Source organism: Elephantulus edwardii, unplaced genomic scaffold, assembly GCF_000299155.1.
Source record: "Elephantulus edwardii isolate Elephantulus edwardi_28Jun2011 unplaced genomic scaffold, EleEdw1.0 scaffold00071, whole genome shotgun sequence".
Taxonomy (NCBI): Eukaryota; Metazoa; Chordata; class Mammalia; order Macroscelidea; family Macroscelididae; genus Elephantulus; species Elephantulus edwardii.
This window is the reverse complement of record NW_006399821.1, coordinates 12,343,882-12,368,715: the sequence shown is the minus strand read 5'-3', so window position 1 is coordinate 12,368,715 and position 24,834 is coordinate 12,343,882. Positions and strand designations below refer to the sequence as shown.

The 24,834-nt window shown below is 39.7% G+C and overlaps 1 protein-coding gene across 1 annotated transcript in view; it reads left to right on the top strand.

Moving 5' to 3' along the window:
- Nucleotides 1–24,834, top strand: part of F13A1 (coagulation factor XIII, A1 polypeptide) — a 302,545-nt gene that overhangs the window by 222,573 nt on the left and 55,138 nt on the right. The window contains exons 9-10 of the mRNA XM_006888734.1: nucleotides 877–965; nucleotides 13,489–13,642. Coding sequence (XP_006888796.1) covers nucleotides 877–965; nucleotides 13,489–13,642 — 243 coding nt within the window. The remainder of the gene's footprint in view (nucleotides 1–876; nucleotides 966–13,488; nucleotides 13,643–24,834) is intronic.

Here is a 24,834-nt window from a genome sequence, read left to right as displayed (position 1 = left end):
ATTTGAGCTGTTGGTCTTTTAGTTAACAGCGTGATATATTATATACTATGCCAGCAAGGCTCCTAGGTAAGATGATTGTTGTTGTTGTTGTTGTTAAGTGCCATCAAGTCGCAGGCGACTCATAGAGACCCTATGAAGGAGAGTCCTCAACGCTTGGGTGCCTTTCATCCTCTCTCCAGGTTCATAGGGTTTCCGGAAGCAAGCTATTATGGAAGTGGATGCCATTCCTCCTACCAAGCTTGTTTTAGTCGGGGAGCTCCAACCCACTCTCTGTTCTCATTGGGTAACCAATCATTAATGCATTTGACACATCAGTGTCACAGTGTTCAGCCTCACAGCAACCACAAGTGACCGCTGTACAGCAACTTGTACACCAGGGCTATATGACCTAGAGGAATGTCTGATCAAAAACAATGAAAGACAGGCCCAAGGGCCGCAGATTAAAAGTCACCCCCCTTTGGCTTGGTAGCATCATGTTCTGTCCACTGGGCCAGCTGATCTCTCTCTCTCTCTATGTTGATGTTATTGTTGTTAAGTGCTGTCGAGTCACAGGTGACTCATAACGACCTTATATGTAAGTAAATAGTTTGTCCAAAATACACTTGAATATGTGTCTGTTGGTGACATAATAGATACAGAAGATTCATATTTTTTTTCATGACTTCCTATTTTATTTGGAGGGAGCATTTCCAAACACTTTTCCTTAAACAATTTGGCTCTCTGCCCTTTACAGCATGGATAGAATTTAGGTTAAATCAATGATGATGCTTTGAAACATTTGTCTCTGCAGAGTCATCCCGGTTGCTATGAATTGTGTTGTGTCCATGTAGAAACAGTGATGTTAACTTAACACTGTCCTTCCTCTGTGTGTCACAGGGATGTACCGGTGTGGCCCAGCCTCTGTCCAAGCCATCAAGCACGGCCATGTTTGCTTCCAGTTTGACGCACCCTTCGTTTTTGCAGAGGTGAGTGAAAGGCAGAAGGAGAGTGATGTTTTCCTCCTCTCTTAACATGTGAAAGAATATGACACAGGTTTGCTACCTTCTAAATTTCTCAGGTACATGGTGTATGTGCCTTGTTTACAAAATGAACTAGCTGTCATTCCAATACCCAGGCTCTTGATTCTAAGTTCAGTTCTTACCTATTATTTTTCTTCTCCTTCCCCTCTCTGCAAAAGCAATGATTTAATAACTTTAGGTCTGTTTCTGTACCCATAAGCAAGTATCATCTTCCACTAAGAAATAAAATGACTAAATAAATAATTTGATTAAAATTAGTGGAGTACCCTTGAATATGGGGGCTCTGGTGGTCAAGTAGTAAGAAGATACACTGTAATCCCAAAAGCACATGGTTCAAATCCATCTTCTGCTCTGCAGAAGAAGAATGGGAATTCTCCTCCCATGCAATTTACTGCCTCTGAAAACATCCCCTGGAGTCAGTTCTGACATGATGGTCCACAACAACTACAACCCGTGAATTCACTCTGCAACTAGCTCAAGAATCTCTGTAACACAAAATCCAAACAGACTAAGATCATGGTCTTGGTCAGATAAATTAATGGTCTTGGTATGATAAATTACTAAAAATTCCCTGCCATCATCGGGGAGGCAGGGTAGAGGCTAGAAAACGAGACAGCAATAAAGAATACTCCAAAATGAGTTCTGAACATCAAATTAAATGTAAGAGATGCTGGTTCAAGGAGTAGACTAAGAGGGTACGGGGAGAGATATGTGAAAGGCAGAGAGACAAGACTCTAGTTGAACCCATAAACACAGTAAAATGATAGCGACCCTCTACTGAGCTCCTGCCATGTAGTCAATATTCCTGCCATTTGATATTCTTAGCAGCCCATTAAAATGAGTGCTAAAATTCTTTCCATTTTATAGAAAAGAAAACTGAGGCATAGAGCAGTTAAATTACCTTCCCATAAACAGTTAGCTAATAAATGGTAAATAACTGTGTAATAGAAAATAAAGCCTATGGGGGGGAAAAATCCCAATTGACACTAAATTAATTCTGATAGTAGTTTGAATGTGTGTCAGAGTTGAACTATGTGTGCTTCATAGGATTTTCAGTGGCAGGAGTTTTGAGAGCAGATTTAAGAAACTTTCTTCTAAGATGCGTTTAGGAGGACTTGAATAGATCTAACTTTTGAACTAGCATCCTATGGAGAACTTAGTGTCTGCACAGAGACGAAGAGTATGCATACTAGTTATTGAGGCAAAGGGATTGAAAGCATTTTGAAAAAGGAAAATGTTTTGGGCAGATGAACATGACTGGTGCATTTTGGAAATTGCAAGGTGTGCAGCTCTCTGGACCATCAGATAGGCAACCAGAAATGTCAGAGATGACAGCTGAAGGGACATGGCAGGGAGAAATGTGGACATAACCTTGTAAGCACAGGATTTTCACTGCTGAAGAATGCAACCCAGTGCCTAGCTTACTGGCAGCCTTCTGGATCATGGGTTAGATGAAAAAGTCAGTGAAGTTGGGTCAACTATGCCAGAGACAGAGGCTGCAGCTAAAGAAAAGGTAAATACAGTGGCAGAAGGAGGCAAGTGTACGGGCGAGGAAATAATAAAAAATAAATACATAAATATAGATAGCAAAATCAGATTTCAAATACACCAAAGAAAGGGGGTTTCTCCACAGAACCTAGCATTAGAGTTTTGAGAAGCCTCCTAAGAATAGGTATGCAGTGTCTGGAATTGAATGCCTTGATTTCACGTTGGAATTTGAAGATCTATGCAAACATCCTGAGCTCCTATCTCGACACTTACTGTGTTCCCAGAACCTCTTAATGGAAAATCAGTCTAAAATTCACCACGCTTGGGTTCTGGGGGTTGTTTTGTTTTAAGCTTTCTTTGTGCTTTATTGCTGCTAAGAGAGAGAAAGGGAGACTTTCCCTCCATGAGTGGATTGTTTAATAGCTGCTAATGTAAAAGCTGTTTGCTTTTATTAAGTGTAGACCTGGGTGTTATGAATGCCATTGGTGGTTGCAGATTCTGACTCTTCCTCTTCATTGTACGGAGCTGCCTGACAGTGTAGGATGAGCCAGCTGAGTGCTGGGGCTGAGCAATTTATAAGATCTGTATGAGCTGTTGAAAGCTAAGTGAGAAGTCTTTTCTCAAGGGGGCCTAAAGTAGGGCCCCATGGGGGAGATAGCATTTAACTTTAATGAAGATTTGCATGACTCAGGTTTTAGACTGTGCTCACTCTCTCCCCTCCTTGCTGTGTTAGCGTGCCATTCACCACCCCTCGTACATCAGCAGTCCCGTAGGAGTTGAATTTCCTTGCATCTCAGCATGTTCACTGTCTTACTCATTTCTTACTCATCTCCAGGTCAGATCAAGCAGTATGCTCACTGACTAATTTTTTTTTCTTTGGGTTTCTAAGACCATGGTTCCCTTGAGTGTAAGCAAAGTCGGAATATGAGGTGTTTGCATCTTCCATCCCTTCACTATTCATCCTCTTTTCTGAGAATTCACTCTTTTCATTTATAAATTTCTTTCAGAGCTTAAGCCTAATTATCTAGCTTCATCCCATCTCATGTCTCCATCCTATGATAGGTTCCACTAGTTCTCAAAAACCATCTACCTTTTCTCTCCAACTCATGGTGCCCTGGAACTTTTGAACAGACAGAGGAGAATACAGACTAGTTCTAAGTGTCTAGATTGGTTCCTAAGGTTCCATGTTCGTGAGACACTCAGGGGATGTCCTCTCCCTTTTATTTTAGCTTCTTCTAAATGCCTCTGTCACTTTTCTTCACTTCTTCACAAAATGGCTATTGTTCATATTCACATACTCACCACTCATCTACGTTCATGCGTGTGTGAGTGCATGCTGAAAAAACATGCATGTGTCTCCACTGCACACTGCACACTCACGCATGTACACACATGCATATATACAAATACTTACACTGACCGCGTGACACATGTAAAAGCATATGCATGTGTGTGGACACAAACACTTATGCACGCTAATGTTGCACGCATTCTTTGCAAGTACTGGGCACAAACAAAAATTTGCAAGTATAGGCTCAATGTCAAGAAGACAAAGATTCTCACCACCAGACCAATTGGCAGCATCAGGATGGATGGTGAAGAGATTGATATTGTACACAGCTTTAGTTTGCTTGGCTCCACAGTCAACACTCTTGGCACCAGTAGCCAGGAAATTAAAAGGCGCATTGCCATGGGAAAGTCTGCTGTTAGGGACCTCTCCAAAGTACTGAAGAGCAATGGTGTCTCTCTGGAGACTAAGGTGCATTTGATGCAGGCCATGGTCTTCACAATCACTTGTTATGCATCAGAGAGTTGGACAATGACCAAGGAGGATAGAAGGAGAATTGATGCCTTTGAGCTGTGGTGCTGGAGAAGAGTATTGAAAGTATCATGGACTGCTAGGAAAACAAACAGATTCGTCCTGGAAAGGGTTAAACCAGGTGGCTCCTTGGAGGCAAGGATTCTGAGGCTCCATCTCACATACTTTGGACATGTTGTGAGGAGAGACCGGTCCTTGGTAAAGGACATCATGCTTGGGAGGGTGGAGGGACAGCGCAGGAGGGGAAGGCCCTCTATGAGGTGGATTGATTCAGTGACTGGGATAATCGGGATGGGAGTGTCAGAGACAGTGCAATTGGCACAGGACAGAGCAGAGTGTAGGGCTGTTGTACATAGGGTCGCTATGAGTCACAAGCGACTCGACGGCACATAACAACAACAACAGTGCATGTGTGTGAACATGCACACACATGTGCAAATACACACACACATGCAGTGCACACACATTCTCTCGCCTTCCCTCTCCTACCACTAAGATGATTTTTGCAGTAGCAATAACCAGTTCCTCAGTGCCATGGATTCCACAGTAACTCATGGCTCCAGAGCCACACTGTCCAGCTCTGGGCCAGCAATTGTATGCAACCTGTGCAGGCTTCTTTGTGAATGCTTCTTTCCTAACACAAAGCTGTGGTTTATTTACCATTACTTATGAGATGGTTGGTAGTTTTGAGTATATCCTGTCCAGATCTAAAATAGTTCACCCACTCAATCAAAAACAAATGCAACTTATGGGCGATCTTGGTTCTTCTCCCTTAACTTGCATCATTTATCTTGCCCAAAGAGTGCCATCAATCCAACCGCTTCTCTGAGCTCCACTGTTGCCCTCTAGCCCACTGCACTGAGCTCTAAAAATGTCTCTCTCATCTCTCTTACCCTTCTTTAGTCTATTCTCAATTAAGAAGCCAAATTATTCCTTAAATGCGTAAATAAAAATGCCATTCCCCATTACCTCAAATTATCCAGTGAATTCTCATTAATCTTAACATAAAACTGAAAATCTATCTTCCTTTGATTCTGTGTGATCTGACTCTTACATTCCTTCCTACACTTCTCTTTCCTCATTACATCCAGAAATATGCCTTTATTGCTCTTCTTGAAACATCTAACACGTTTTCGCTTTGAGTGTTTGTATGCACACTTCCTTTTTCTAGGAGGCTTTCCATCACTCCCATGTTGCATGATTTCTTACCTCACTCCATTCAGAGCATTTCCTCAAAATGTCCCTTGTTAACCCATCCCTCACCTAAAATATCGCTATCTTTCCTGTCCTCACCCCTTTCCATGCCTTAGTGTTTGTCCATCTTCCCATTTTAGAATGTAAGCTCTGTGAAGTTAGATCTGATAAATATTGATTATTGTGAGCAAGTCCTGACACATGGTAACCTCTAATTACTACTTATTGAATGAATAAATAAATCAAGCAAGCAGTTGATTACAGGTACAAAGTATACTGCTAGGAACAGCGTCTAAGAGAGCTCAGAGCCAGAGTTGCACCTTCAAGTGCTGACAGCCACATTGGTGAAATGAGGTTCATGCCCCTTGTGAGCATGATTAGCAGTGGCATACACCAATTCCTGGCAGTACAACTGACAGGCAAGCTGGAGCCAAGGCTGGTGCAGGAGCAGGTGCATGACTGTCCTGCAGAGAATGCGTCCTGAGGTGTAACCGCCAGCTGAAACCAACCTGCGGGTTCATACGTGTTCTAGAGTGGAACCTGTGCGGATTAAAAGAGGAGCAGGGACACGAGAGATTGGGGCAAGATAAAGATTCCTGATCAAGCCCAAACTTATTTGATGAATTCTGCTATAAATTGGCAGCAGAGTAGGCCAGGCTGCCAGGGAACCCAGCCCTAGGTTATCAGTTTACAAAAGAGAGGGAGGGGCATGCCCAAGGTGTTGATTTACAGGTGCTGATTTAAGAGGTAGGCACAGTCCCAGAGATGGACAGGGGTGGCGGCTGCATGTACTCAGGATGGCTTCCTACACCGAGGAGGTACTTGCCCACTGTGCTCGTACATACTCTCCAGAGTGGCAATCTCCTGATAGCTGTAGTTCTCTCTTTTTTGGAAGTAAATGAACACCCCTGAACAGACACTATTCTAGATTCGTACAAGTGCTTTTTCACCATTATTGGTGAAGGATGTAGCCTCTAACCAGGACAGGCAAATACTCACATTCAATGGACACACACAAATGAAGGTTTTCAGAGAGGTGCCCTCTAGCTTGCTGCCCCTGTCCAACTTTAATGAGTATCTCAGGGCCTGGACTATTGTCAAGGCCATAGAAGAAGGGCCTATGTCAAATCAAAGGGCACGGATGTGTTGTAGCAAAAATGGCACCAAATTCCCTGTTGAATACTGAGAATCTACGTAATTTTATCTCCTTCCAAAACAATTGTACTCTATAGCTAAGACTTCTTTGCATTCAAAAAATATAAAAGAAATAATACTTACATATAGGTCTTCTGCAGGTAGCCCTATTCTAGCCACCAATCCAATAAAGACAAACCAGTTGTTGCCAATTTTAATCCGATGCGTATCGATCCTAGTGGTGAAGAAGCTGTGCTGCCAACCCAAAGATATGTGGCTCAAATCTACCATCTGCACCACAAGAGAAGGATGGGAAATCTCCACCATGTGATTCATTGTTTCTGAAAACTTGCTGGAGGGTCAGCTGTGGGTTGCTTCCTCCTAGGTGGTACTCCACAGTGTAGTGATCTGGTGCGTGTCAGAGTGGAACTGTTTTTCATAGGATTTTCAATAGTTGATATTTTGGAAGTGAATCACTAGGTCTTTATTCTAAGGCATCTCCCTCTGGCTAGACTTGAATCTCCAATTATTTGGCTAGCAACCAAGAATTTGAACAGTTTGTATCACTACCACCCCAACCACCACCCTAGGGACTCTACTAACCCAGCAAGGAACGTATTATTAAATCCAGACTTGGAATTATTCATTAATGTGAAAAATTCAATATCATTTTCAGTATAGCCAGCATGTTCTACTATTTTATTGCAGTGATTCAATATGTCTTGGATAGGGGCCTCATTGGTATTTTGTGAAGCCCCTGAGATGATTCAAAGGGGTAATCAAGATATAACCAGTACAACAAAAAAAATAGTTTGATGGAATATTAGAATATGTTTTTCTACCTCAATCCTTAACACACATATACTAAGACCGTCCCATCAATGTGGTTCTTCATTCTTTTAGCTGCAAGGGATTGTGGTGTTGGACTGCCTGAAATTTCAGCCTATAAAATTTTCTAGGCCTTTCTCAAGAGGATTAAAGGATTTAGGTGCTTTCCTATTTAGCCTTGTCTCCCAGGAAAATTATGAACTATGTGAAGAGTTTGTTGTTATGAAAATATTTATCATTATCGTTGCTATAGCTTGGAAGTTGAAGAGGTGGCTCTTTGTGCCTTTTGAGTTACTCCAGGAGGAATGCCAAGATTTTTAGTCATTTAAATATTTTAAACATTTCCCCCCCTAAAATGTCATGTATTCTTTGGGTGCCTGTTCTATCTTCTCTTATTCTGATTTTTTTTTTTTTTTATTCTGATTTTTTATATCACATGTCAAATTTTCACATGCAGGAAGACTCTACCAGTCATGAGGACTTTGCTTGAGAAGTGGGGTCACCACTTGTCACCCCTCAGAAACCTAAGCCCCAAGTGTGGGGCTATCTCACCACTGAAGTCAGGCAGAGGGGATGAGTACGGGTAGTGTGATGTGAAGGAAATCAGCCAGGGGTTTGAGTTTCTGCTTTACCAGCCCCTGGCTAACAATATGCTTGACCTCACTGAGGTCATGGTGTTTATCTGTAAAGTAGGGATTATAACACTTACTTAATAGGGCTGTTGTTGTAAGGTCTACATTAAATAACGTAAAGTCACAAACATTATAGGTAAAGGTTGATTACTTTCTCCTTAGTGGAGGTCAAACTTAATGTAAATTCAGAACATTCTGCGAGAAAGAGAAAAAGCACTCTCTGTAACCTCAGCTTTAAAATTTGAGTATATGTCATATAATTTTCCCACTCCCTAATAATGGTCATTACATTTTATTGAATATTGAGATTTAAAAAGTCATTTTACATATATCCTATTTAGCTCTAAAACATTCCTATCAAATAAGCAGAACAAGTATAATTGCTTTTAATTTATAGGAGTAGGAACTAAAGTTCAGAGGGGTGACTTTGACTTTCTAAAATGACACATCCAAGATCAGAACAAATGCAAGTTCCAGTGTCCTCCCAAATGCCTTCCTGTGAACCCTTGCTGCCAGTCCTTCCACCTGCATTCCATGCATTTTTAATGAACTAATGCCTCATCACAACTTGGATGTTACTTCCTGTCCAATCTCCTCGGCCCATAGCCTCATGGACTCCACGGTATCTTAGTACTATATTTCAAGGGTCCTCAGCCTTGGGTGTTCATTAGCATTGTTGTTGTTGTGTGTTGTTATGTGCTGTTGAGTTGCCTGCAACTCATAGCAATCCTATGTACAACAGCTCCAAAGCCTGCCCTATTATGAGCCAGTCTCACTGACTCTGACACACCTCCTCCCATGGCCCCAGTTGTTGTATCAATTCATCCACCCATGGTCTTCCTGTCCTGTAATGTCCCTCCACTCTTCTGCGCATGATTTCCTTCTCTAAGGACTGGTCCCAAAGTATGTGAAATGGAGCTTCAAAATCCTAACCTCCAAGGAAAAACAGTTTCACCCTCTCCAAGAAAGATCTATTTGTTTTCTTGGTGGTCCATGTGTGTTCAAGACTCTTCTCTGGCACTACAACTCAAAGGAATCAATTCTTCTGTCATCCTTAATCACTGTCGAGTTCTCTGATTCCTAGCAAGTAAGTGCAAGGACAGTGGCCTGGGTCAGGGGCTCCTTAGTCTCTAGCCTGACACTGCTACTTCTCAGTACTCTGGAGAGGTCTCTGACAGCAGATTTTCCCAGTACAATTCCTCTTTTGATTATTTGTCTGCTGGTGCCAAGAATGTTGAGTGTGGAGCCAAACAAGCAGTAGTTATTAACGACCTCAGTCTCTTCCCATCTATCATGTTGCTGCCATTTGGCCCAGTGGTGAGAATCTTTTTCTTCTTGATCCTGAGCTTCAATCTATTGAAGGACTGTTCCTTGACCTTCTGTATGCAGCAAACACTTCAGGTCCCCTCAGTTTCATTAGCATTATGTGACAATTTTTCTTAATAACACATGCAAAACTCCTTTCATCAAACATTACTCTATCTTTAAAAAAGTTAGACTTATCTTTTAAATATTCACTTAAGTGGAAACTCTGTTAAACAGTGACTGAATCTGTGTGTTCACCATTCAAGACCCAACACCTTGAAAAATGTGTACCTGTGCTATTATAATACCCTATTATCATTACAGCTGAAGCTAGTGAAATGATCAGAGAGAAAAGATACCAATGAGATAAATGTTCTTAAATGCTGTTGAGTCAAGCACAACTCATAAAAGATCTGAACCCTGTTCTTTAACTATGATCATTTCTCTAATGTTCAATAATATCCAATGGCACATTGTTTAAGAAGTGTTTAAAGCTTCTTAAAAGCAATTAAAGAATTGTTTCCTAGCCTGTCTTCACGTGAGAGCTCTAACAAACACTGTGGACCATACATAACCATTATGGAATTTGACACACCAATGGCACAGTGTTCAGTATCACAGCAACCCAAGATATCTCAGTATAACAAACTGACAGACTAATATTGTATCACTTAGAAGAATGTTCTTCCCAAACACAATTAACAGGGACTGACTTTTAAATACAAAGTCCCACCCACCAGGTCCTGATTGACTTAAACAAGAGGCTACCAGGCCACAGTTGATTGTGATCTAAATTCAGTAAATCCTGTCAGCTCACACATGGTTGTAAACAAAATTTAAAAATAAATAAATAAAATAAAACCGTTTCCACCCAACTTTTAACTAAAACAAGAGAACCTACCCTGTATAATCCAGCTGCTTCCCACATGAGCCTCCAATGAGGTAAGGAAGGCAAAAATTCATGTTAAAAGTAAAGGTCAAGCAAGGTAGCTAAAACCAGGTTAAACTCATGTTAGGTGTTGATAGAGGACAAAGAACGGAAGAAGGGGTTAAGACCAGACCCTACTCACCCCAAACCAGGAAACAGAAAACATTGAAACTAAATGCCTGACAATTCTAATATGTTAGTAAAGACTGCCCCAGAATTAGTCTTTAATACAACCTAACTAGTGTTTTAGGAGCTCTAGAGACCTGTCATGCAACTAGTGACATCAAGAATAATAGACCGGAGTAAGAACTGCCCACCAAATGTATACCTTCCTGTGACATCATCCATTAGTCCAAACCAAAGATTCAAGCCCTAAACATTGCCCAAACAAGGGAACAAGCCAGCCATATTAACCCATGATCCTAGTGACACAGTCTTCTCCATTACTTTCCTTGCATTTGACGGTAACTCATTCCTCTCTCTGCAATGTACTTTAAACCCCTCATAGCCTATGGTCTTTTACACTCCTCCCTTTCAAAAAAGGGTGAACCTTTTCTCTCTCTGGAATTTATCTTTGCTAGTAAAACTGCTTCTACTTTCAGCTTTGTTCCTGTCTTTCCTCTTGGGAAGCCAGATGCCCTGTTGAGTCTGCATGCTCTACCAAGGGTTTATCTAAGCTAGGCCTATACTGAGCAAGACAGACAATGGCTCTTTTAATGATCTCCATGCGTGCTGTACACTAGAAACTGTTGTTGTAGTTGTTGTTGTGTATGGTACAGTTAGAATTGACCCATAGCTGACCCTCCAGAGGGTTTTCAGAGACAGCTAATCACAGGGAGGAGATTGCTCATCCTTCTAACAGAGCAACTGGTGCCCTTGAACCACATGTCTTCTGGAATGCAGCACAGATTTTTGCTACTAGGCCATCTGATACGTTGAAATTGTTGTACACTGTTGTATTTCTATGGCTCAGACAGGATCCCCTCTTTAGCTGAGTGAGGTAGACAGAAGTCAAGATATCAACCCCATAGTAACAATACCTTTGCTAACATTTGTTGATAATTTGCTTTATGCCAGACACAGTGATAAATAATTTTAGCGAATTCTGCCAGCCACCCAATGAAGAAAAAAATTATTATCCTACTTAAAAGAAAAGGAAACTGAGGATTAGAGAGTGGCTTGAAAAATATTTACTAAATGCATCAACAAGTAGTGTCATTGTGAGTAGTGTCACAGTACAGTTGACCCTTGAACAATGCAGGAGTTAGGGGCACCAACCTTCCACACAGTCAAAAGTCCACAAGTAATTGACAGTTGATTCTAAAAACTTCAGCTTAAACTGCACAGGTCCTCTTACACTTGATTTTCTTGTCTGTTGCTGTTATGATTAACTTGTGTGTTGAGTATCTACTTGAAACACTATATACTGAGCAACAATTTTGAAAATTACTACATAACATGGGAGAGATTGGAGAGCATTATGCTGAGTGAACTAACTCAATCTCGGAAGGACTAATACTGCGTAAGACTGTTATTGTAGAAATAGAAAGATAATTAGTAAAATGTGTAAGGATCCAAGAGGGGTAAAGTAAGAGCAGAGAGGTGAGAATGGACAGGGGGAAATCATATGGTTGTATAATTTAGTGGGTGGAGGGCGGGGTGGGTAAAGGAATTGGGAAAGATCCAGCTGGGATCTGAAAAGACAGGGTAAAGGTGGGAACAGTTCAATGATGATTAATTTTATAAAACATACTGAATGGGAATGATTGTATGAAACACAATGTATAACAACTTTGTAAGCAAACCAATATAAAATATTTTTTTAAATAAAGTACACAGGATAGATAGATTTATAGTGTTAAGTTAAACCAATTATATAAATCAACTGAAGTTTATTTAATACACTATTTGTAAACTAGACCAGTGTTTCTGAGTAAAGAATAAATATGTTGCTGTTGTTATTGTTGTTAAGTGCCATTGAGTCGACCCTATGAATGAAAGAACTGAACACTTGTATAACTTTCTTCATTTCTCCAAGCTCATAGAGTTTCCAGAGGCAAGCTATTTGGGAAGTGGATGCCACTCCTCCTTCCAAGCTTGTTTTAATCTGGGAGCTCCACCAAACTCTGTCTGCCATGGGTAACCATTATTGCATTTGACACATCAGTGTTACAATATTTAGCATCACAGCAACCACGAGTTTTTTCAAAGAAGAAATAGATTCCAAAGATGGGAGTCAGGGAACCAAAACACCCCGTTATATACTATGTCCATGTAGACCCACATACTTTAGAACCATGTTATTTAAGGATCCACTGTATTTTCAATTAAAATGCTTTTGGCTGCAAGTAAGAGAATTAAAATTTTTTAAAGAGTAAGACTTAGTTTTGGGGTTTTTTTCATATAATCCCAAAGTTAGATTAGCCATTTATCAACATTTCAAGCACTCAAGTAATTGCTACCTTTTTCTGTTCTACCATCTCTGCACCCTCCTGCCAAGGTTACGGCCCCAAGCCTCATTTCACCTAACATGACTTCTGAAAGTAGGCAGGAAAGGGAAGACTCTCTCGTGCCTGTGTTTTTCTCTCTTTTCACATAGGAAATATTCCCCAGAACTCACCAAGCAGACATTTTTCTTCGAAGAAGTAGGTCACTTCATCACTGATAGCTCAAAATACATCTGGGAAAGCAATTAATGGGCATGACATGTCCAGCTCTGCCTTAGGAAGTGGGCTTCTCCAAGACAGAAGATGAGAAAGAAGTGGTTGATGTTTTGACAACCAAAATTGCCAGACCAATATGTTTTTATTTTCAAAATTTTATTATTAATTAATCTAAGCTAGATGGCCTAGTGGTAAAGAGTTGTGCTGCCAACTTGAAGGTACATTGTTGCTCTGTGGGAGAAAGATAGGTAATCTCCTCCTGTTTGATTCACAGCTACTTAAAACCTGCTGGAGGGTCAGTGTGAGTTGGTTCCGACTCAATGGCACACAACAAAAACTGTGGATTCCCCTTCAGAATAGTCATTGAAGAAAGGAGTATACACATGTTAGAAATCTAAATAATGACACCATTGACAGCTGAAAGTTTGGGTGACAAGGGACATTCAACAGTGATGATTTTCTCCTCTTCTGTTTTCAGGTCAACAGTGATCTTGTTTACATTACAGCCAAAAAAGATGGTACTCATGTTGTTGAAGCCGTGGATTCCACCCATACTGGGAAATTAATTGTGACCAAGCAAATTGGAGGAGATGACATACAAGATATTACTGAAACTTATAAATTCCAAGAAGGTAATTTACTACAACTGAAGGATAATTTCTTTTCCCAAATCCCTTCCTCTATTTCATTCCATATACATTCACTGTCACCACACAGGGTGTTCCAAAAAGTTTACCAGAATTTGTAGCATTTGATAGTAAGAAGTGTAAGCAATCAGATAAGAAGTATAAATAATAGTGAGTTAAAGATACATAATACCTATAATTTTTTTCAGTGTGGTTTTGCTTGTTTACTGGTTTTGCACAAAATACCGTACTTATGGAATTGTAAATGGGTTCAGTTTGAAGTCATGTCTATTATAACAGGATACAGAATATGCTCTTACACACAAAACTATGACTATGCTTCACATTCTAAAATAATCTTATTAGAAAATACAGAATAATTAATATAATTCTAGTTCAGTAATGTTGTCGATTGTCGTCAAGCCGAGCTGAGCATGACTCATAGTGATCCTATGAACAAAAGACCTGAAGCCTTTCTATAACTATCATTATTTCTCAAAGTTCATAGAGTTTCCAGAGGTATGTTGATTTGTTTAGAATTTTATACATGTATTGTTCCATTGAATTCTTATGGACGCTCCATGGGGTTGATAATACAGTACTGGTGGTACAGTGGAAGAAAGGTCTGGTGATCTATTTCCAAACAAGAGCCAGTGAAAATCCTGTAGATCACAAGGCTTCATTGATCAATCCATCTCTGACTATGAGGAGCATGCAGGATCAGGCATCATTATGTTCTGTTGTACATGCATCAAGACAATTCTACAGCAGCTAACAGCAACAATAATAATAATAGTATGTAATCTCATGCATCAATGAGGTAAAATGTCAATTTTTGTCAAAATAATGTTTATGTGACTTTGTTCATAGTTATTGTATAGAATGTGTCAAATGGAAATGTTTCATTCAATTCTATTTCAATTGATACTGTGTTGATCTGTGATGGGAGTTGTGTTTGGAGTTAAGAATTGTAGCAGGGAGCAGCACCCACAGGGGGGCTTTGGGTCAAGAGTAATGGGATACTCAGCCCAGCCCAGGGCTTCAGAGAAAATCAAGCCCAGAGAAAGAAATCATGGCTTACTGTTAAAGAAAGGAAAGCTGGGTTCTCTAGGTAGTGACGGCACAGAATTGAAACAGCCTCCAGTACAGGCCTTCCAAACATCAAGTTCAGAGGTACCCTATAGTCTCAGACAAAGTTGCCCAAGGTCAGTCATGCCAGGGAGTAGAGGACCTTGCACATCTTGACAGAGATCAGGGAATATATTTTGTAAGTCAGCAGAGGTTCTTAGGACAGATATTTAGTGAATGGATAAAAACGACTAATTTATTTAGCATACAGCTAAATATTCATCAGCATTCTTGACATGCTTGTTTTAAATATTTCAAATAGTCTTATTTACAAAAGTAATTTGCACTATAAAGAATTGAGAACCCTTGTGCATAGTATTAGAAATTCAAAATTTCTGTCATCTGAGCTAGTGAAGTTTTACTACAGTTCTGATGTAATTTCTTCTTCCCTTCTGTTAGTGATCATTCACTGCACATCACACATATAAAGGGTACTATATTTTTATGTCACTCTTCTCATTTTTTTTCTGAAAAGGAAAGTTAAAAATAATATAAGTACAGTGAAAGAAAATAAACAATGCCCTCTCAGAATACAGTAACAGGCAAAATGTTTGCAATAGGAAAAAACAAACCAACCAACTAACACTGTATATAAAAAAAACCCAACCACAAATAAACAAAAATCCCAGGAAGACACTAGTTTTAGCATTCACTTATGTATTTATTAAAAATTTACTATTAAATACCTACTGTGTTCCAAGACATTGGGAGCCTTGTTGGCATTGCGCATAATGACCAGTCTACTAACCTAAAGGTCAGTGGTGCAAATTAACCATGTGTTCTGTGGGAAACAAACAGTCTCCTCCCACAATAAATTACAGCATCAGATTTCCAATGACGGCTGCTATAAGTCAGAACTGACTAGGTAACAGTGGGGTTTTGGTTTTATGTTCCAAAAAGGTCTCTGGGTGGTACAGTTTGTATTTCACTACTAATAAAAGATTAGTGGTTTGAACCAATTTAGCAGCACCATGAAAAAAGTCTAGGAAACCTGCTTTCAAAATGTCATAGCCAAGGAAAACCAAGTAGAGCTCAGTTTTATTTTCACTTGGAGTCACCATTGGTCATAATTGATAGCAGGTTTGATTTGTTTTTTTGTTTGTTTTTATTGCAAGAGGAATTCTTGGGTGGGAAAAACAATTAAACAATCTAATTACCAGCTGAAGGAGCTCTAATAGCATAGTATGTTAGATGCTGGACTACTAATCAAAAAGTAAGTTGTTTTAGTCTATCAGCCGCTCTTCAGAAGAAAGATAATCAATCTCCACCCATAAATATTGACAGCCTTGGAAAACTGATGAAGTGTTTCTGTGAGTTGGAACTGACTCAATGGCAGTGAGTTTAGTTGTTTTTATATTATTACTAACTGGAAAGTCAACATTTTCCACTCCCCCAGCGATTCCTTGAAAGAGAGATCTGGAGGTCTAGTTCCTGAAGGTCATAACATTGAAAGCTCGGTGGAGCCGAGTTCTACATTGTAATATACGGGGTCCTCATGGTTTGAAATCAATTTTATGGCAGCATACAAATTATTCTGTTATAATTCAACCAACTAATTCTGTTGTAGTCCAGTCAGGGCAGGAATCTGAATGGGCAAATGGTTAATACTTTCTTACAGTAGTTAATCAAGTTTGAAGGACAAGAAGAACTTCAAAATTTCTGTTGATGTACTTCTAAAAATGAGTAATTAAAAACCCTATGGGGCCCAGTTCCACTCTGATGCACGTAGGGTTGTCATGAGTTGGTGTCAACTAGTAACTCATATCAAGAGCTACTTAGGGTCAGAAGATCCTCATAGTATCCCCCCCCCTTATCTAGATGGAGGGACAACCAGCTAAGCAAGCAATGGCTATTATGACAGAGGCATACAGATGCTACAGGAACATACAAAAAAGAAAAACAAGAAGAAGAAAGGAAGGACATTATGTTGAGTGAAATATCTCAGTCATGGAAGATGAAATACTTCATAAAACCACTATTATAAAAATAAGATTAACTTGGAGTGGAGGTTGAGGAGAGATAATAAGAAAAGAATGGACATATAACAAACAATTCAGTGGAATAGGTGAAGACAAGGAATAGCTAAAAGGAATAGGTGATTAGCTATAGCAAACAAGTAATTGATGCATAAAAAGTATGAAGTTGTATTGTCTGTCTCCCAATGATAAACGCCCATGACTTTGCAAAAATAAATAATCAGAAAGGGAAAAAAAAAGAAGTAATTGCAAAGACTATCGCCTGGATCGGCCACACCTTAGTCTCCAAACTGATATTATTGCTCTTCAGTACTCTGGAGAGGTCGCAAACAGCAGACTTTCCCAATGCAAGTAATCTCTTAATTTCCTGGTTGCTGGTACTGAGAGAGTTGATTGTGGAGCCAAGAAAACTGAAGCTCTTAACATTCTCAGTCACTTCACCATCTATCACGATGCTGCCAATCAGTCCAGTTGTGAGAATCTTTGCTTTCTTAATGTTGAATTTCAATCTATATTTAAGGATGTAGTCCTTGACTTTCTACAGAAAGTGCTTCAGGTCCTCCTCAATTTCAGGAAGCAGGGTTGTGTCATATGCCTAGCACAGATAGATTGTTGAGATTCTTCCTTCAATCCTGATGCCACATTCCTCCTCATAGAGCCCAGCATCTCAGGTAATCTGTTCTGAATATAGATTGAATAGGTATGGAGATAGGACACATCCTTGGTTGGTGTACACCCTTCCTAATTTTAAACCATGAAATGTTTCTTTGCTCTGTTCTGATGACTGCCTCCTGATCTGAGTATAGGTTTTGCATAAATACAATCAAATGTTCTGGGATTCCCATTATTCTCAGAGTTAGTCACAGTTTGTTATGATCCACACAGTTGAATAAATGCCTTGGCATAGTCAATGAAACACAAATAGACATTCTTCTGGTATTCTCTGCTTTCAGCCAAGATCCATATAACATTAGCTATCATATCTCTAATACCACAGCCTCATCTAAGCTCAGCCTGCACTTCTGGTAGTTCTCTGCTGATGTGCAGTTCTAGTCCTTTTTCTGATCATTTTCAGCAGAATATTGCTTGCATGTGATATTAATGATATCGCTCTAGAATTTCCACACTCTGTCAGGTCACCTTTCTTGGGAATGGGAACAAATACTGATCTCTTCCAGTCAGGTTGTCCCCTAGGTTTTTTGGCACAACTTGGTGAGTACATCCTGGGCAGTGTCCGTTTATTGAAATATGTCAGGTGGTCTGTCATCAATTCCTGGGGCCTTGTTTTTTTTCCAATTCTTTAAGAACAGCTTGAACTTCTTCCTTCATCACCATAGGCTCTTGCTCATATGTTGTTTCATGAAATTCTTCTGTGTCTGCCAATTCCTTTTGGTACAATGACTCTGTATACTCTTTCCATTTTCTTTTAATGCTTCATGGATCATTCAATATTCTGCCCAAAACATCATTAAATATTGTACCTTAAGGCTTTAATTTGTTCTTCAGTTCCTTCAGCTTAAGAAATACCAGGCAAGTTTGGCCCTTTTGATTTTCTGACTCTAGCTCTTCGCACATTTCATTATAATATTTTACTTTGTCTTCCTGAGCTGCCTTCTGAAATTTTCTGTTCAGCTCCTTAATGTCTTGTTTCCTTCCCTTTGTTTTGGCTTCTCGGTGCTCTAGTGCGGTATTCAGAGTTTTGTCTAACATCCATCTTGGTCTTTTCTTTCTCCCCTGTCTTTGTGATAACCTTCTGCATTCTTTATGGATAATTTTTTTTTATGTTCTCCCACAGCTCAGTTGGTCTTCATTCATTAGCGTCAAGGCCTCTTACCTGTTCCTGTGATGGTTTTTAAATTTGAGAGAGATAGACTCAAGGTCAAATTTTGGGTTCTGTGGATTTAATTTTCTTTAGCTTCAGCTTAAACTTGTATTTGAGTATTTGATGGTCTGTGCCACTACTAGCACCTGGCCTAGTTTTCACAGCTGGTCTTGAGCTTCTCCAGCAATTCTTTCCACAAACATAATAGATCTGATTCCTATGCATAACATCAGGTGAAAGACTTCTGACACCAAGAGACACTGGCCACAGCATAAGAAATTGGCATCAGCATGAGGCATTTGGAATCACAGAAGCCCAGAATGCTTGAGATATAAGCCATCATATCAGAGTCTGGATAAGGGGAGAGAGGTGTTGAATGGCATAGACAGGAGTAGAAGGGGATCCTGGCGTTAGAAAGGAAAGGGATGAGTCTAGACACATGTGTCAAGGGCAGGGACAACACTGAATCTGTTGGTTGTTTCTATAACTGGGCAATGTCTTTCATCTGTTCCTTTCTGTAAAATGCTTGATTGTCAGATACTGTTCTAAATCTGAGCATTTGAATTAAAATAGACTAGGAAGAATGATTGACCATCCTCTTCCAAAACAGGAGGGCTTCAAAAACCCTGTGTATTATAGAGCACACTTAGACTAGCAGATATGGCAACTGAGGCTGAGCCCTCAAATGTAGAAACACAAAGGAAGAGGAACAGTTGTAATCAGACGCTAGAGATTGGAATATGGAATGTGAGAAGCATGAATGTAGGAAAAGTGGACATTGTTAAGAAAGAAGTGGAACACATAAATATTGGCATACTATGAAAATATTGAAATATTGAAAATATTGGCATATTTTGAGTCAGACAATCATGTGATCTACTATTCAGGAGACGAAAAGGAGAAGAAAAATGGGGTTGATTTCATAGTCTAAAAAGTCACTTCTAGATCCATCTGGAAATACGATGTTGTGAGTGACAGGATAATACCCATACACATACAAGGAAGTTCAGTGAATACCACTATCATTCAAATATATTCACCAACAACTAGAGCCAAAGACAAGGAAATAGAAGATTTCTACCAAAATTTAAAAAAAGATTTCTACCAACTTTTGCAGTCAGAAATCAATCTATCATGCAATCAAGATGCTTAATAATAATGGGTGACTGGAATGCAAAAGTTGGGAACAGAGAAGAAACATCAGTTGTTGGAAAACAGGGACTTGGTGACAGAAATGAAGTTAGAGATAGAATGATATAATTCCGCATAATCAACAATTTAGTCATTGCAAATAAGATCTCTTGGAAGAAGTTAATCATAGGATAATTAGGACCAAAGGGAAAATAGGGATCTGTCAGGCCCACCTGAGGGAGCATACTCAACTGAAAGACAGCAAGGCAGGAATTATAGTAAGAAATCTCCTACTTAAAAGAAGTCCTGTGGCCTAGTGGCAAGAAGCTGCACTGCAATCCCAGAAATGCACGGTTCGAATCCACCAGATGCTCTGCTGGAGAAGGAGAGACTATTTCCTTCTGTACCAGTCAGATCTGATTTGATGGTACATGCACAAGAAATAATAAAATAAAATTAAATTAAAAAAAAGAAGTCCTATATAGATAGCACAGTGAACAAAATGTGAGCTTTCAAGGGCTATGAGAGGCAGTAGAAGAGCTCACTAAGACCCCAAATGTCTAGGCCACATAGTGGAGCACAGTTGCTATGAGCAAACACAAGAGGAAGCAATTTGTTTGTTATTTTTATGTCTCTTGCGACTCATAGTGATCCTATGTACAACAGCTCTGAACCCTGCTCTATCCTGAGCCAACCTCTGATATATCTATCCCATTACCCTTGTCATTGAATCAATCCATCTCATTCAGGGTCTTCCTCTCTTGCACTGTCTCTCCACCCTCCTAAGCATGACGTCCCTCTCCAAGGACTGGTCCCTCCTTGCAACATGCCCAGACTATGTTAGATGGAACTTCAGAATCCTTGCCTCCAAGGAGCAGCCTGGTTTCACCCTTTCCAGAACAAGACTGTTCTCCAGCAGTTCATGGTATATTCAATACTCTTCTCCAGCACCATAGCTCAAAGGCATCAGTTCTCCTACCATCCCTAGTCATTGTCCAGCTTTCTGATGCATAGCACATCATTGCGAAGATAGTGGAATCCAAATTAGAAATGCCAAGAAACAACCCACCTCTTCACAAAAGAGGAGTCAGACTTGTCCAAGGTTTGGAAATAGATGAAAATATACAAAATGTAGCAACTCTAACTAGGAAGATGTCTAAAGACCACCTCTCCAAAGTGTGGCAAAAATACAGGCTCAGAAAGGACAAGCTGGTGGTCTGGCCCAGCTAAAAGCAGTGGTTCTCCAGTGTGTCAGTGTAGAACTTTGCTTCAGAGCCTTTTCAGTGGATGCATTCTTTCCAGAAGTACATCATTGTACCTTTCTTTTGAGTCATTTCTGAGCGGACTGGAACTTCCAAGCTTTCACTTAGCAACCTAGCACATTAACTGTTCCTCATGGAAATTCTTGATCCAACCAGAAAGCCTTGACACTGAGACCAGAAAAACTTGATGTTGCCCAGCTACCACTACTGACAACTCTGAAAGGGATTACTTTAGGAAATCTATGATAAAATGGATGAAAATATGGAACATAATCCAAAAACATAGATGCAGTAAGACTTACTGATCTGATAGAGAGTTGTGGGACCCCGCAGTTTATGACCCATAGTCACTCTTTGAATCTAGAATAAAATTGACTCTATGACTCAACATTTAACCAAAAAGTAAGCAGGCCTCCTATAAGACAAGCAGGAACTGTCAGAGAGGTATTCACTCCTTAAAATCATCAACCACCTAAAGCCAAAAGAGCAGCACTTGCTCAGGAAATGGTGGAATAGAAGGATTCGTGAAAATGAGAATCCCAAGGAGGAAGTGGGGAAAATATAGATAGAGTGTGGATACTGTAATTAATGGCATAATAGAAAAAATGTAAGAATAATGGAATGGAAAAATCAATTTCCTTTGTAAAGTTTCACTCAAATCGCAATTACAGGGGAAGGGGATTTCAGATAGTTATAAGAATCAGTGTACTCTGCTTCTGAGCCAAGTAGATAATTAGTCTATTACTCAGGATGATATGTACACTTCACATCCTAACTCTAGTAATTACTGTATAGAGTGCTGCTTTGAGAAGGATGCCAGAAGTACATCTGAGCCTAGCGGGAAAGAATGCTTGACTATTGATATCCATGCTGGACCTACAGGAAAGGCTCAGCGATGCTCAACGCTGCAGAGTTGCTACCCCTGATGTCACTGTGGAGCTTTCTTCCCTTTCCTTTCTCCAACCCACAAAGGTGGTCTAGCTACCAAAATGTGGAAATTTCAAAATGATCACCAGATTTAGGGAATTAACTGTTTTTAATCACAGAGAGGTCACTCTTCATTTTAACTAAAGCTTAATTAATTCAATAACTTTTAAAAAATATGAAACTAAGAGAAATTACCATGTTTTAAAAATCAAAATTCTTTTATGCTACTGTCTTGAGCCAGCCAGTTTCTTCTTTCGCCATCATCTATCCCTGTATTTTGTACTCCTCTCCTCTCTTCTTCTCTATAGACTCCTTCCCAATAGCACACATACATCCACAAAAAATATCTCAGGTCAAAAATTTAAAAATATTTCAATTCAATAATCTATATTCAACCAAACATTGCCACATCTTTCTCCATGGTCCCTATCCAAAGCAGCTCTCTCTCACTGAGTTCTGGCAAATTACTTCTGCTAAAATTGTTCACAGTCCTCTTATTTTTGTAGCCTCTTTCCCCCCTTTATTGTTATTTCCTTGCTATTGATCTGTAAGTATTGCACTCTTACAAATGGTTGTCTGAGACAAATTGTTTGTAGCACATTCTATCAGTCTTGACAGCAGAGAAATAGCTAATACACACACATGCACATTCACATTTGCTTGCAACAGTGCTGGCACTGTCTCAACCTTTGCAGAGCGATACAAGCCTCCTTTGCTTGCGTCATCTATGCCCAGGCACTCTGCAACATTATCCCTAAGCTACAGGCTAGCCCTGGAGGTAGACCCCGCCCTCATTTAGCAAAAGGGGAGACTGAGCGCATTCACAGTGTCTACCTAATAGCAACACCTATTGTGTAGCTCTGTTGTTAGAATTCAATGACATGTGTACAACAAACATTTATCACAGAGTTAGCTCTCAGTACTTGTTAGTATGACATTTAATTATCAAGTATTCAAATGTGGAGCCAATATCTTAAAATTCATTATAAAGGTTACCAAATATTTTTTTGTTATCAGTAATAGTGTTTAATGATCTTTTTTTGTCTTCTTTTTTTATTATCCTTAATCTTTTTTTTTATTGGGAAAAACATATTGGGGGTACAAGGAGGTAAGGGTTAGGGGCAGAAGGGTGAGGATGGGCAGGGATGCAGTTGCAGAGCTGCACAGTTTGGTCAGCGGGGGGAGCAGGTGAAGGAAATGATGAGGGTCCAGTGGGGACCAGACGCTACAGAGGAATGACAAGCATTTTCCAATGGTAATTAAACCAACTGTCTTATTGATTTGGGAACTGGATGCTGACTCTTTGGCTTCTTCATGCTGAACAGGGGAGTAGATGTAAAGGGGGGAAGGGAGGACGCTTTATCACCTTACTGGTGGTCTTGGGTTAAAGCTGCTTGCCTTCTTGTTCTGTTAGAAGATATTTTCCTGTCATTTGCTCCCCTCTGGACTGCAAAGTTTTCCCAGGCGAGTCCAGTGGGGATGGCTGATTGAACCCAGAGGCTCCATCCTCCTTTACTTCCTTAGCTGTCAGTTGTATTTCCTTTTTGTCACTGGCACTGGGTTCAGGGTCAATTCTGGAGTAAAACTCAGTATTAATGTTACCTACAGGAATGGGAGCAAACACAGAGAGAACAAACTTGTGAGTTACAAATAGAAGGGCTTTGAGGGTGTTGCTTTCAGGTTTACTGGGGGAGAGGGTGGCAGAAGGTGACCTAGGTAACATTCTCTGGATTTTATCTTAAAATGTTTGATTTTTGTTTGTTGTCTTTTTTGTGATTTGAGTAAACATTTACAAACCATATTAGTTTTTCATGTAATAATTCTTACACATCCTATTTTAGAAAATTAATTCCAATACCCACTTTTTCTATAGTGCCTTTCCTTTTGTCCACCTTAATAATTGTTGTCTATTTGTTAATTTTTACTCTCCTCTCCCTCTTTTCTCATCCTGCTACCCTATGTATAATCTTTCTTTAGTTATACTGGTCTTATACAATATCTATCCTTTTTTGACTGACTTATCTCACTCAGCATAATGTTTCTTGGTCTTTTGTCTGCTATTCCCCTGTTAAAAGAGCTCTGGTAGGAGTGTGATTAAGGCATCTGGTTGCTAGTCCAAAGGCTGACAGTTCAAACCTACAAGCTGTTCTGCTGGAGAAAGAGAAGACAGTGTTTCGCTAAAGATTTATAGCCTTGGAAATCCTATAGGCTGTTCTATTCTGCCATATAAGGTTGTTATGCTTTGGAATTTACTTCCTAGCAGTGCATTTTTAATCCGTTGCTGCTTTTTACAGACTGTAAATTCCCTCGCTCCTATTCTAATTAATCATTTGGGTACACTCACTGGTATTTAGAGGGGGGAAAAAAGAGCAGCTCCTACTGATCTACATCTCTCAACCTTGACCTTGGTAATGAGCAGTAGTCTTGTCTGTCTGTCCACAAGGAGCAGCAATCTACAATGCCTACCATTCATTACCCAATTCTGTTCCTGGACAAAATTATCCTGTTCTTTTTCTAGCACTCAGCCCCTCCCCTCCTCTTTTCATTTCTATCACTACAACCTGGAAAACCTACACAGATATTTTTCTAAAAGTACAACAGACATACTTTTTTTTTCATTTTTATTTGAGGGATAGTTTATAAAAGCACATCAATTTTTAATTCAATCATTTGTAACACATTTTCTTTTATAATGTTAATTACAATATTCACAATGTAATCATACTTTCCCAGTTCTTCCCTGTTCCTTTTCTTTAGTGGTATTATGTTTACCATCTCCTTCTTATATACTGCCTTCTCTTTAACTTAATAAGTGTCTATTATCTATTTCCTCTTTTAGTGTCTATTATCTCATTTCCATTTTTCCATCTCTGCTCACAAACCAACAAATACTATATAAGGTCACCATTTTAAAAAGCCAAAGAATGGGAGCTCAAGCCTAGTGACAAGAAG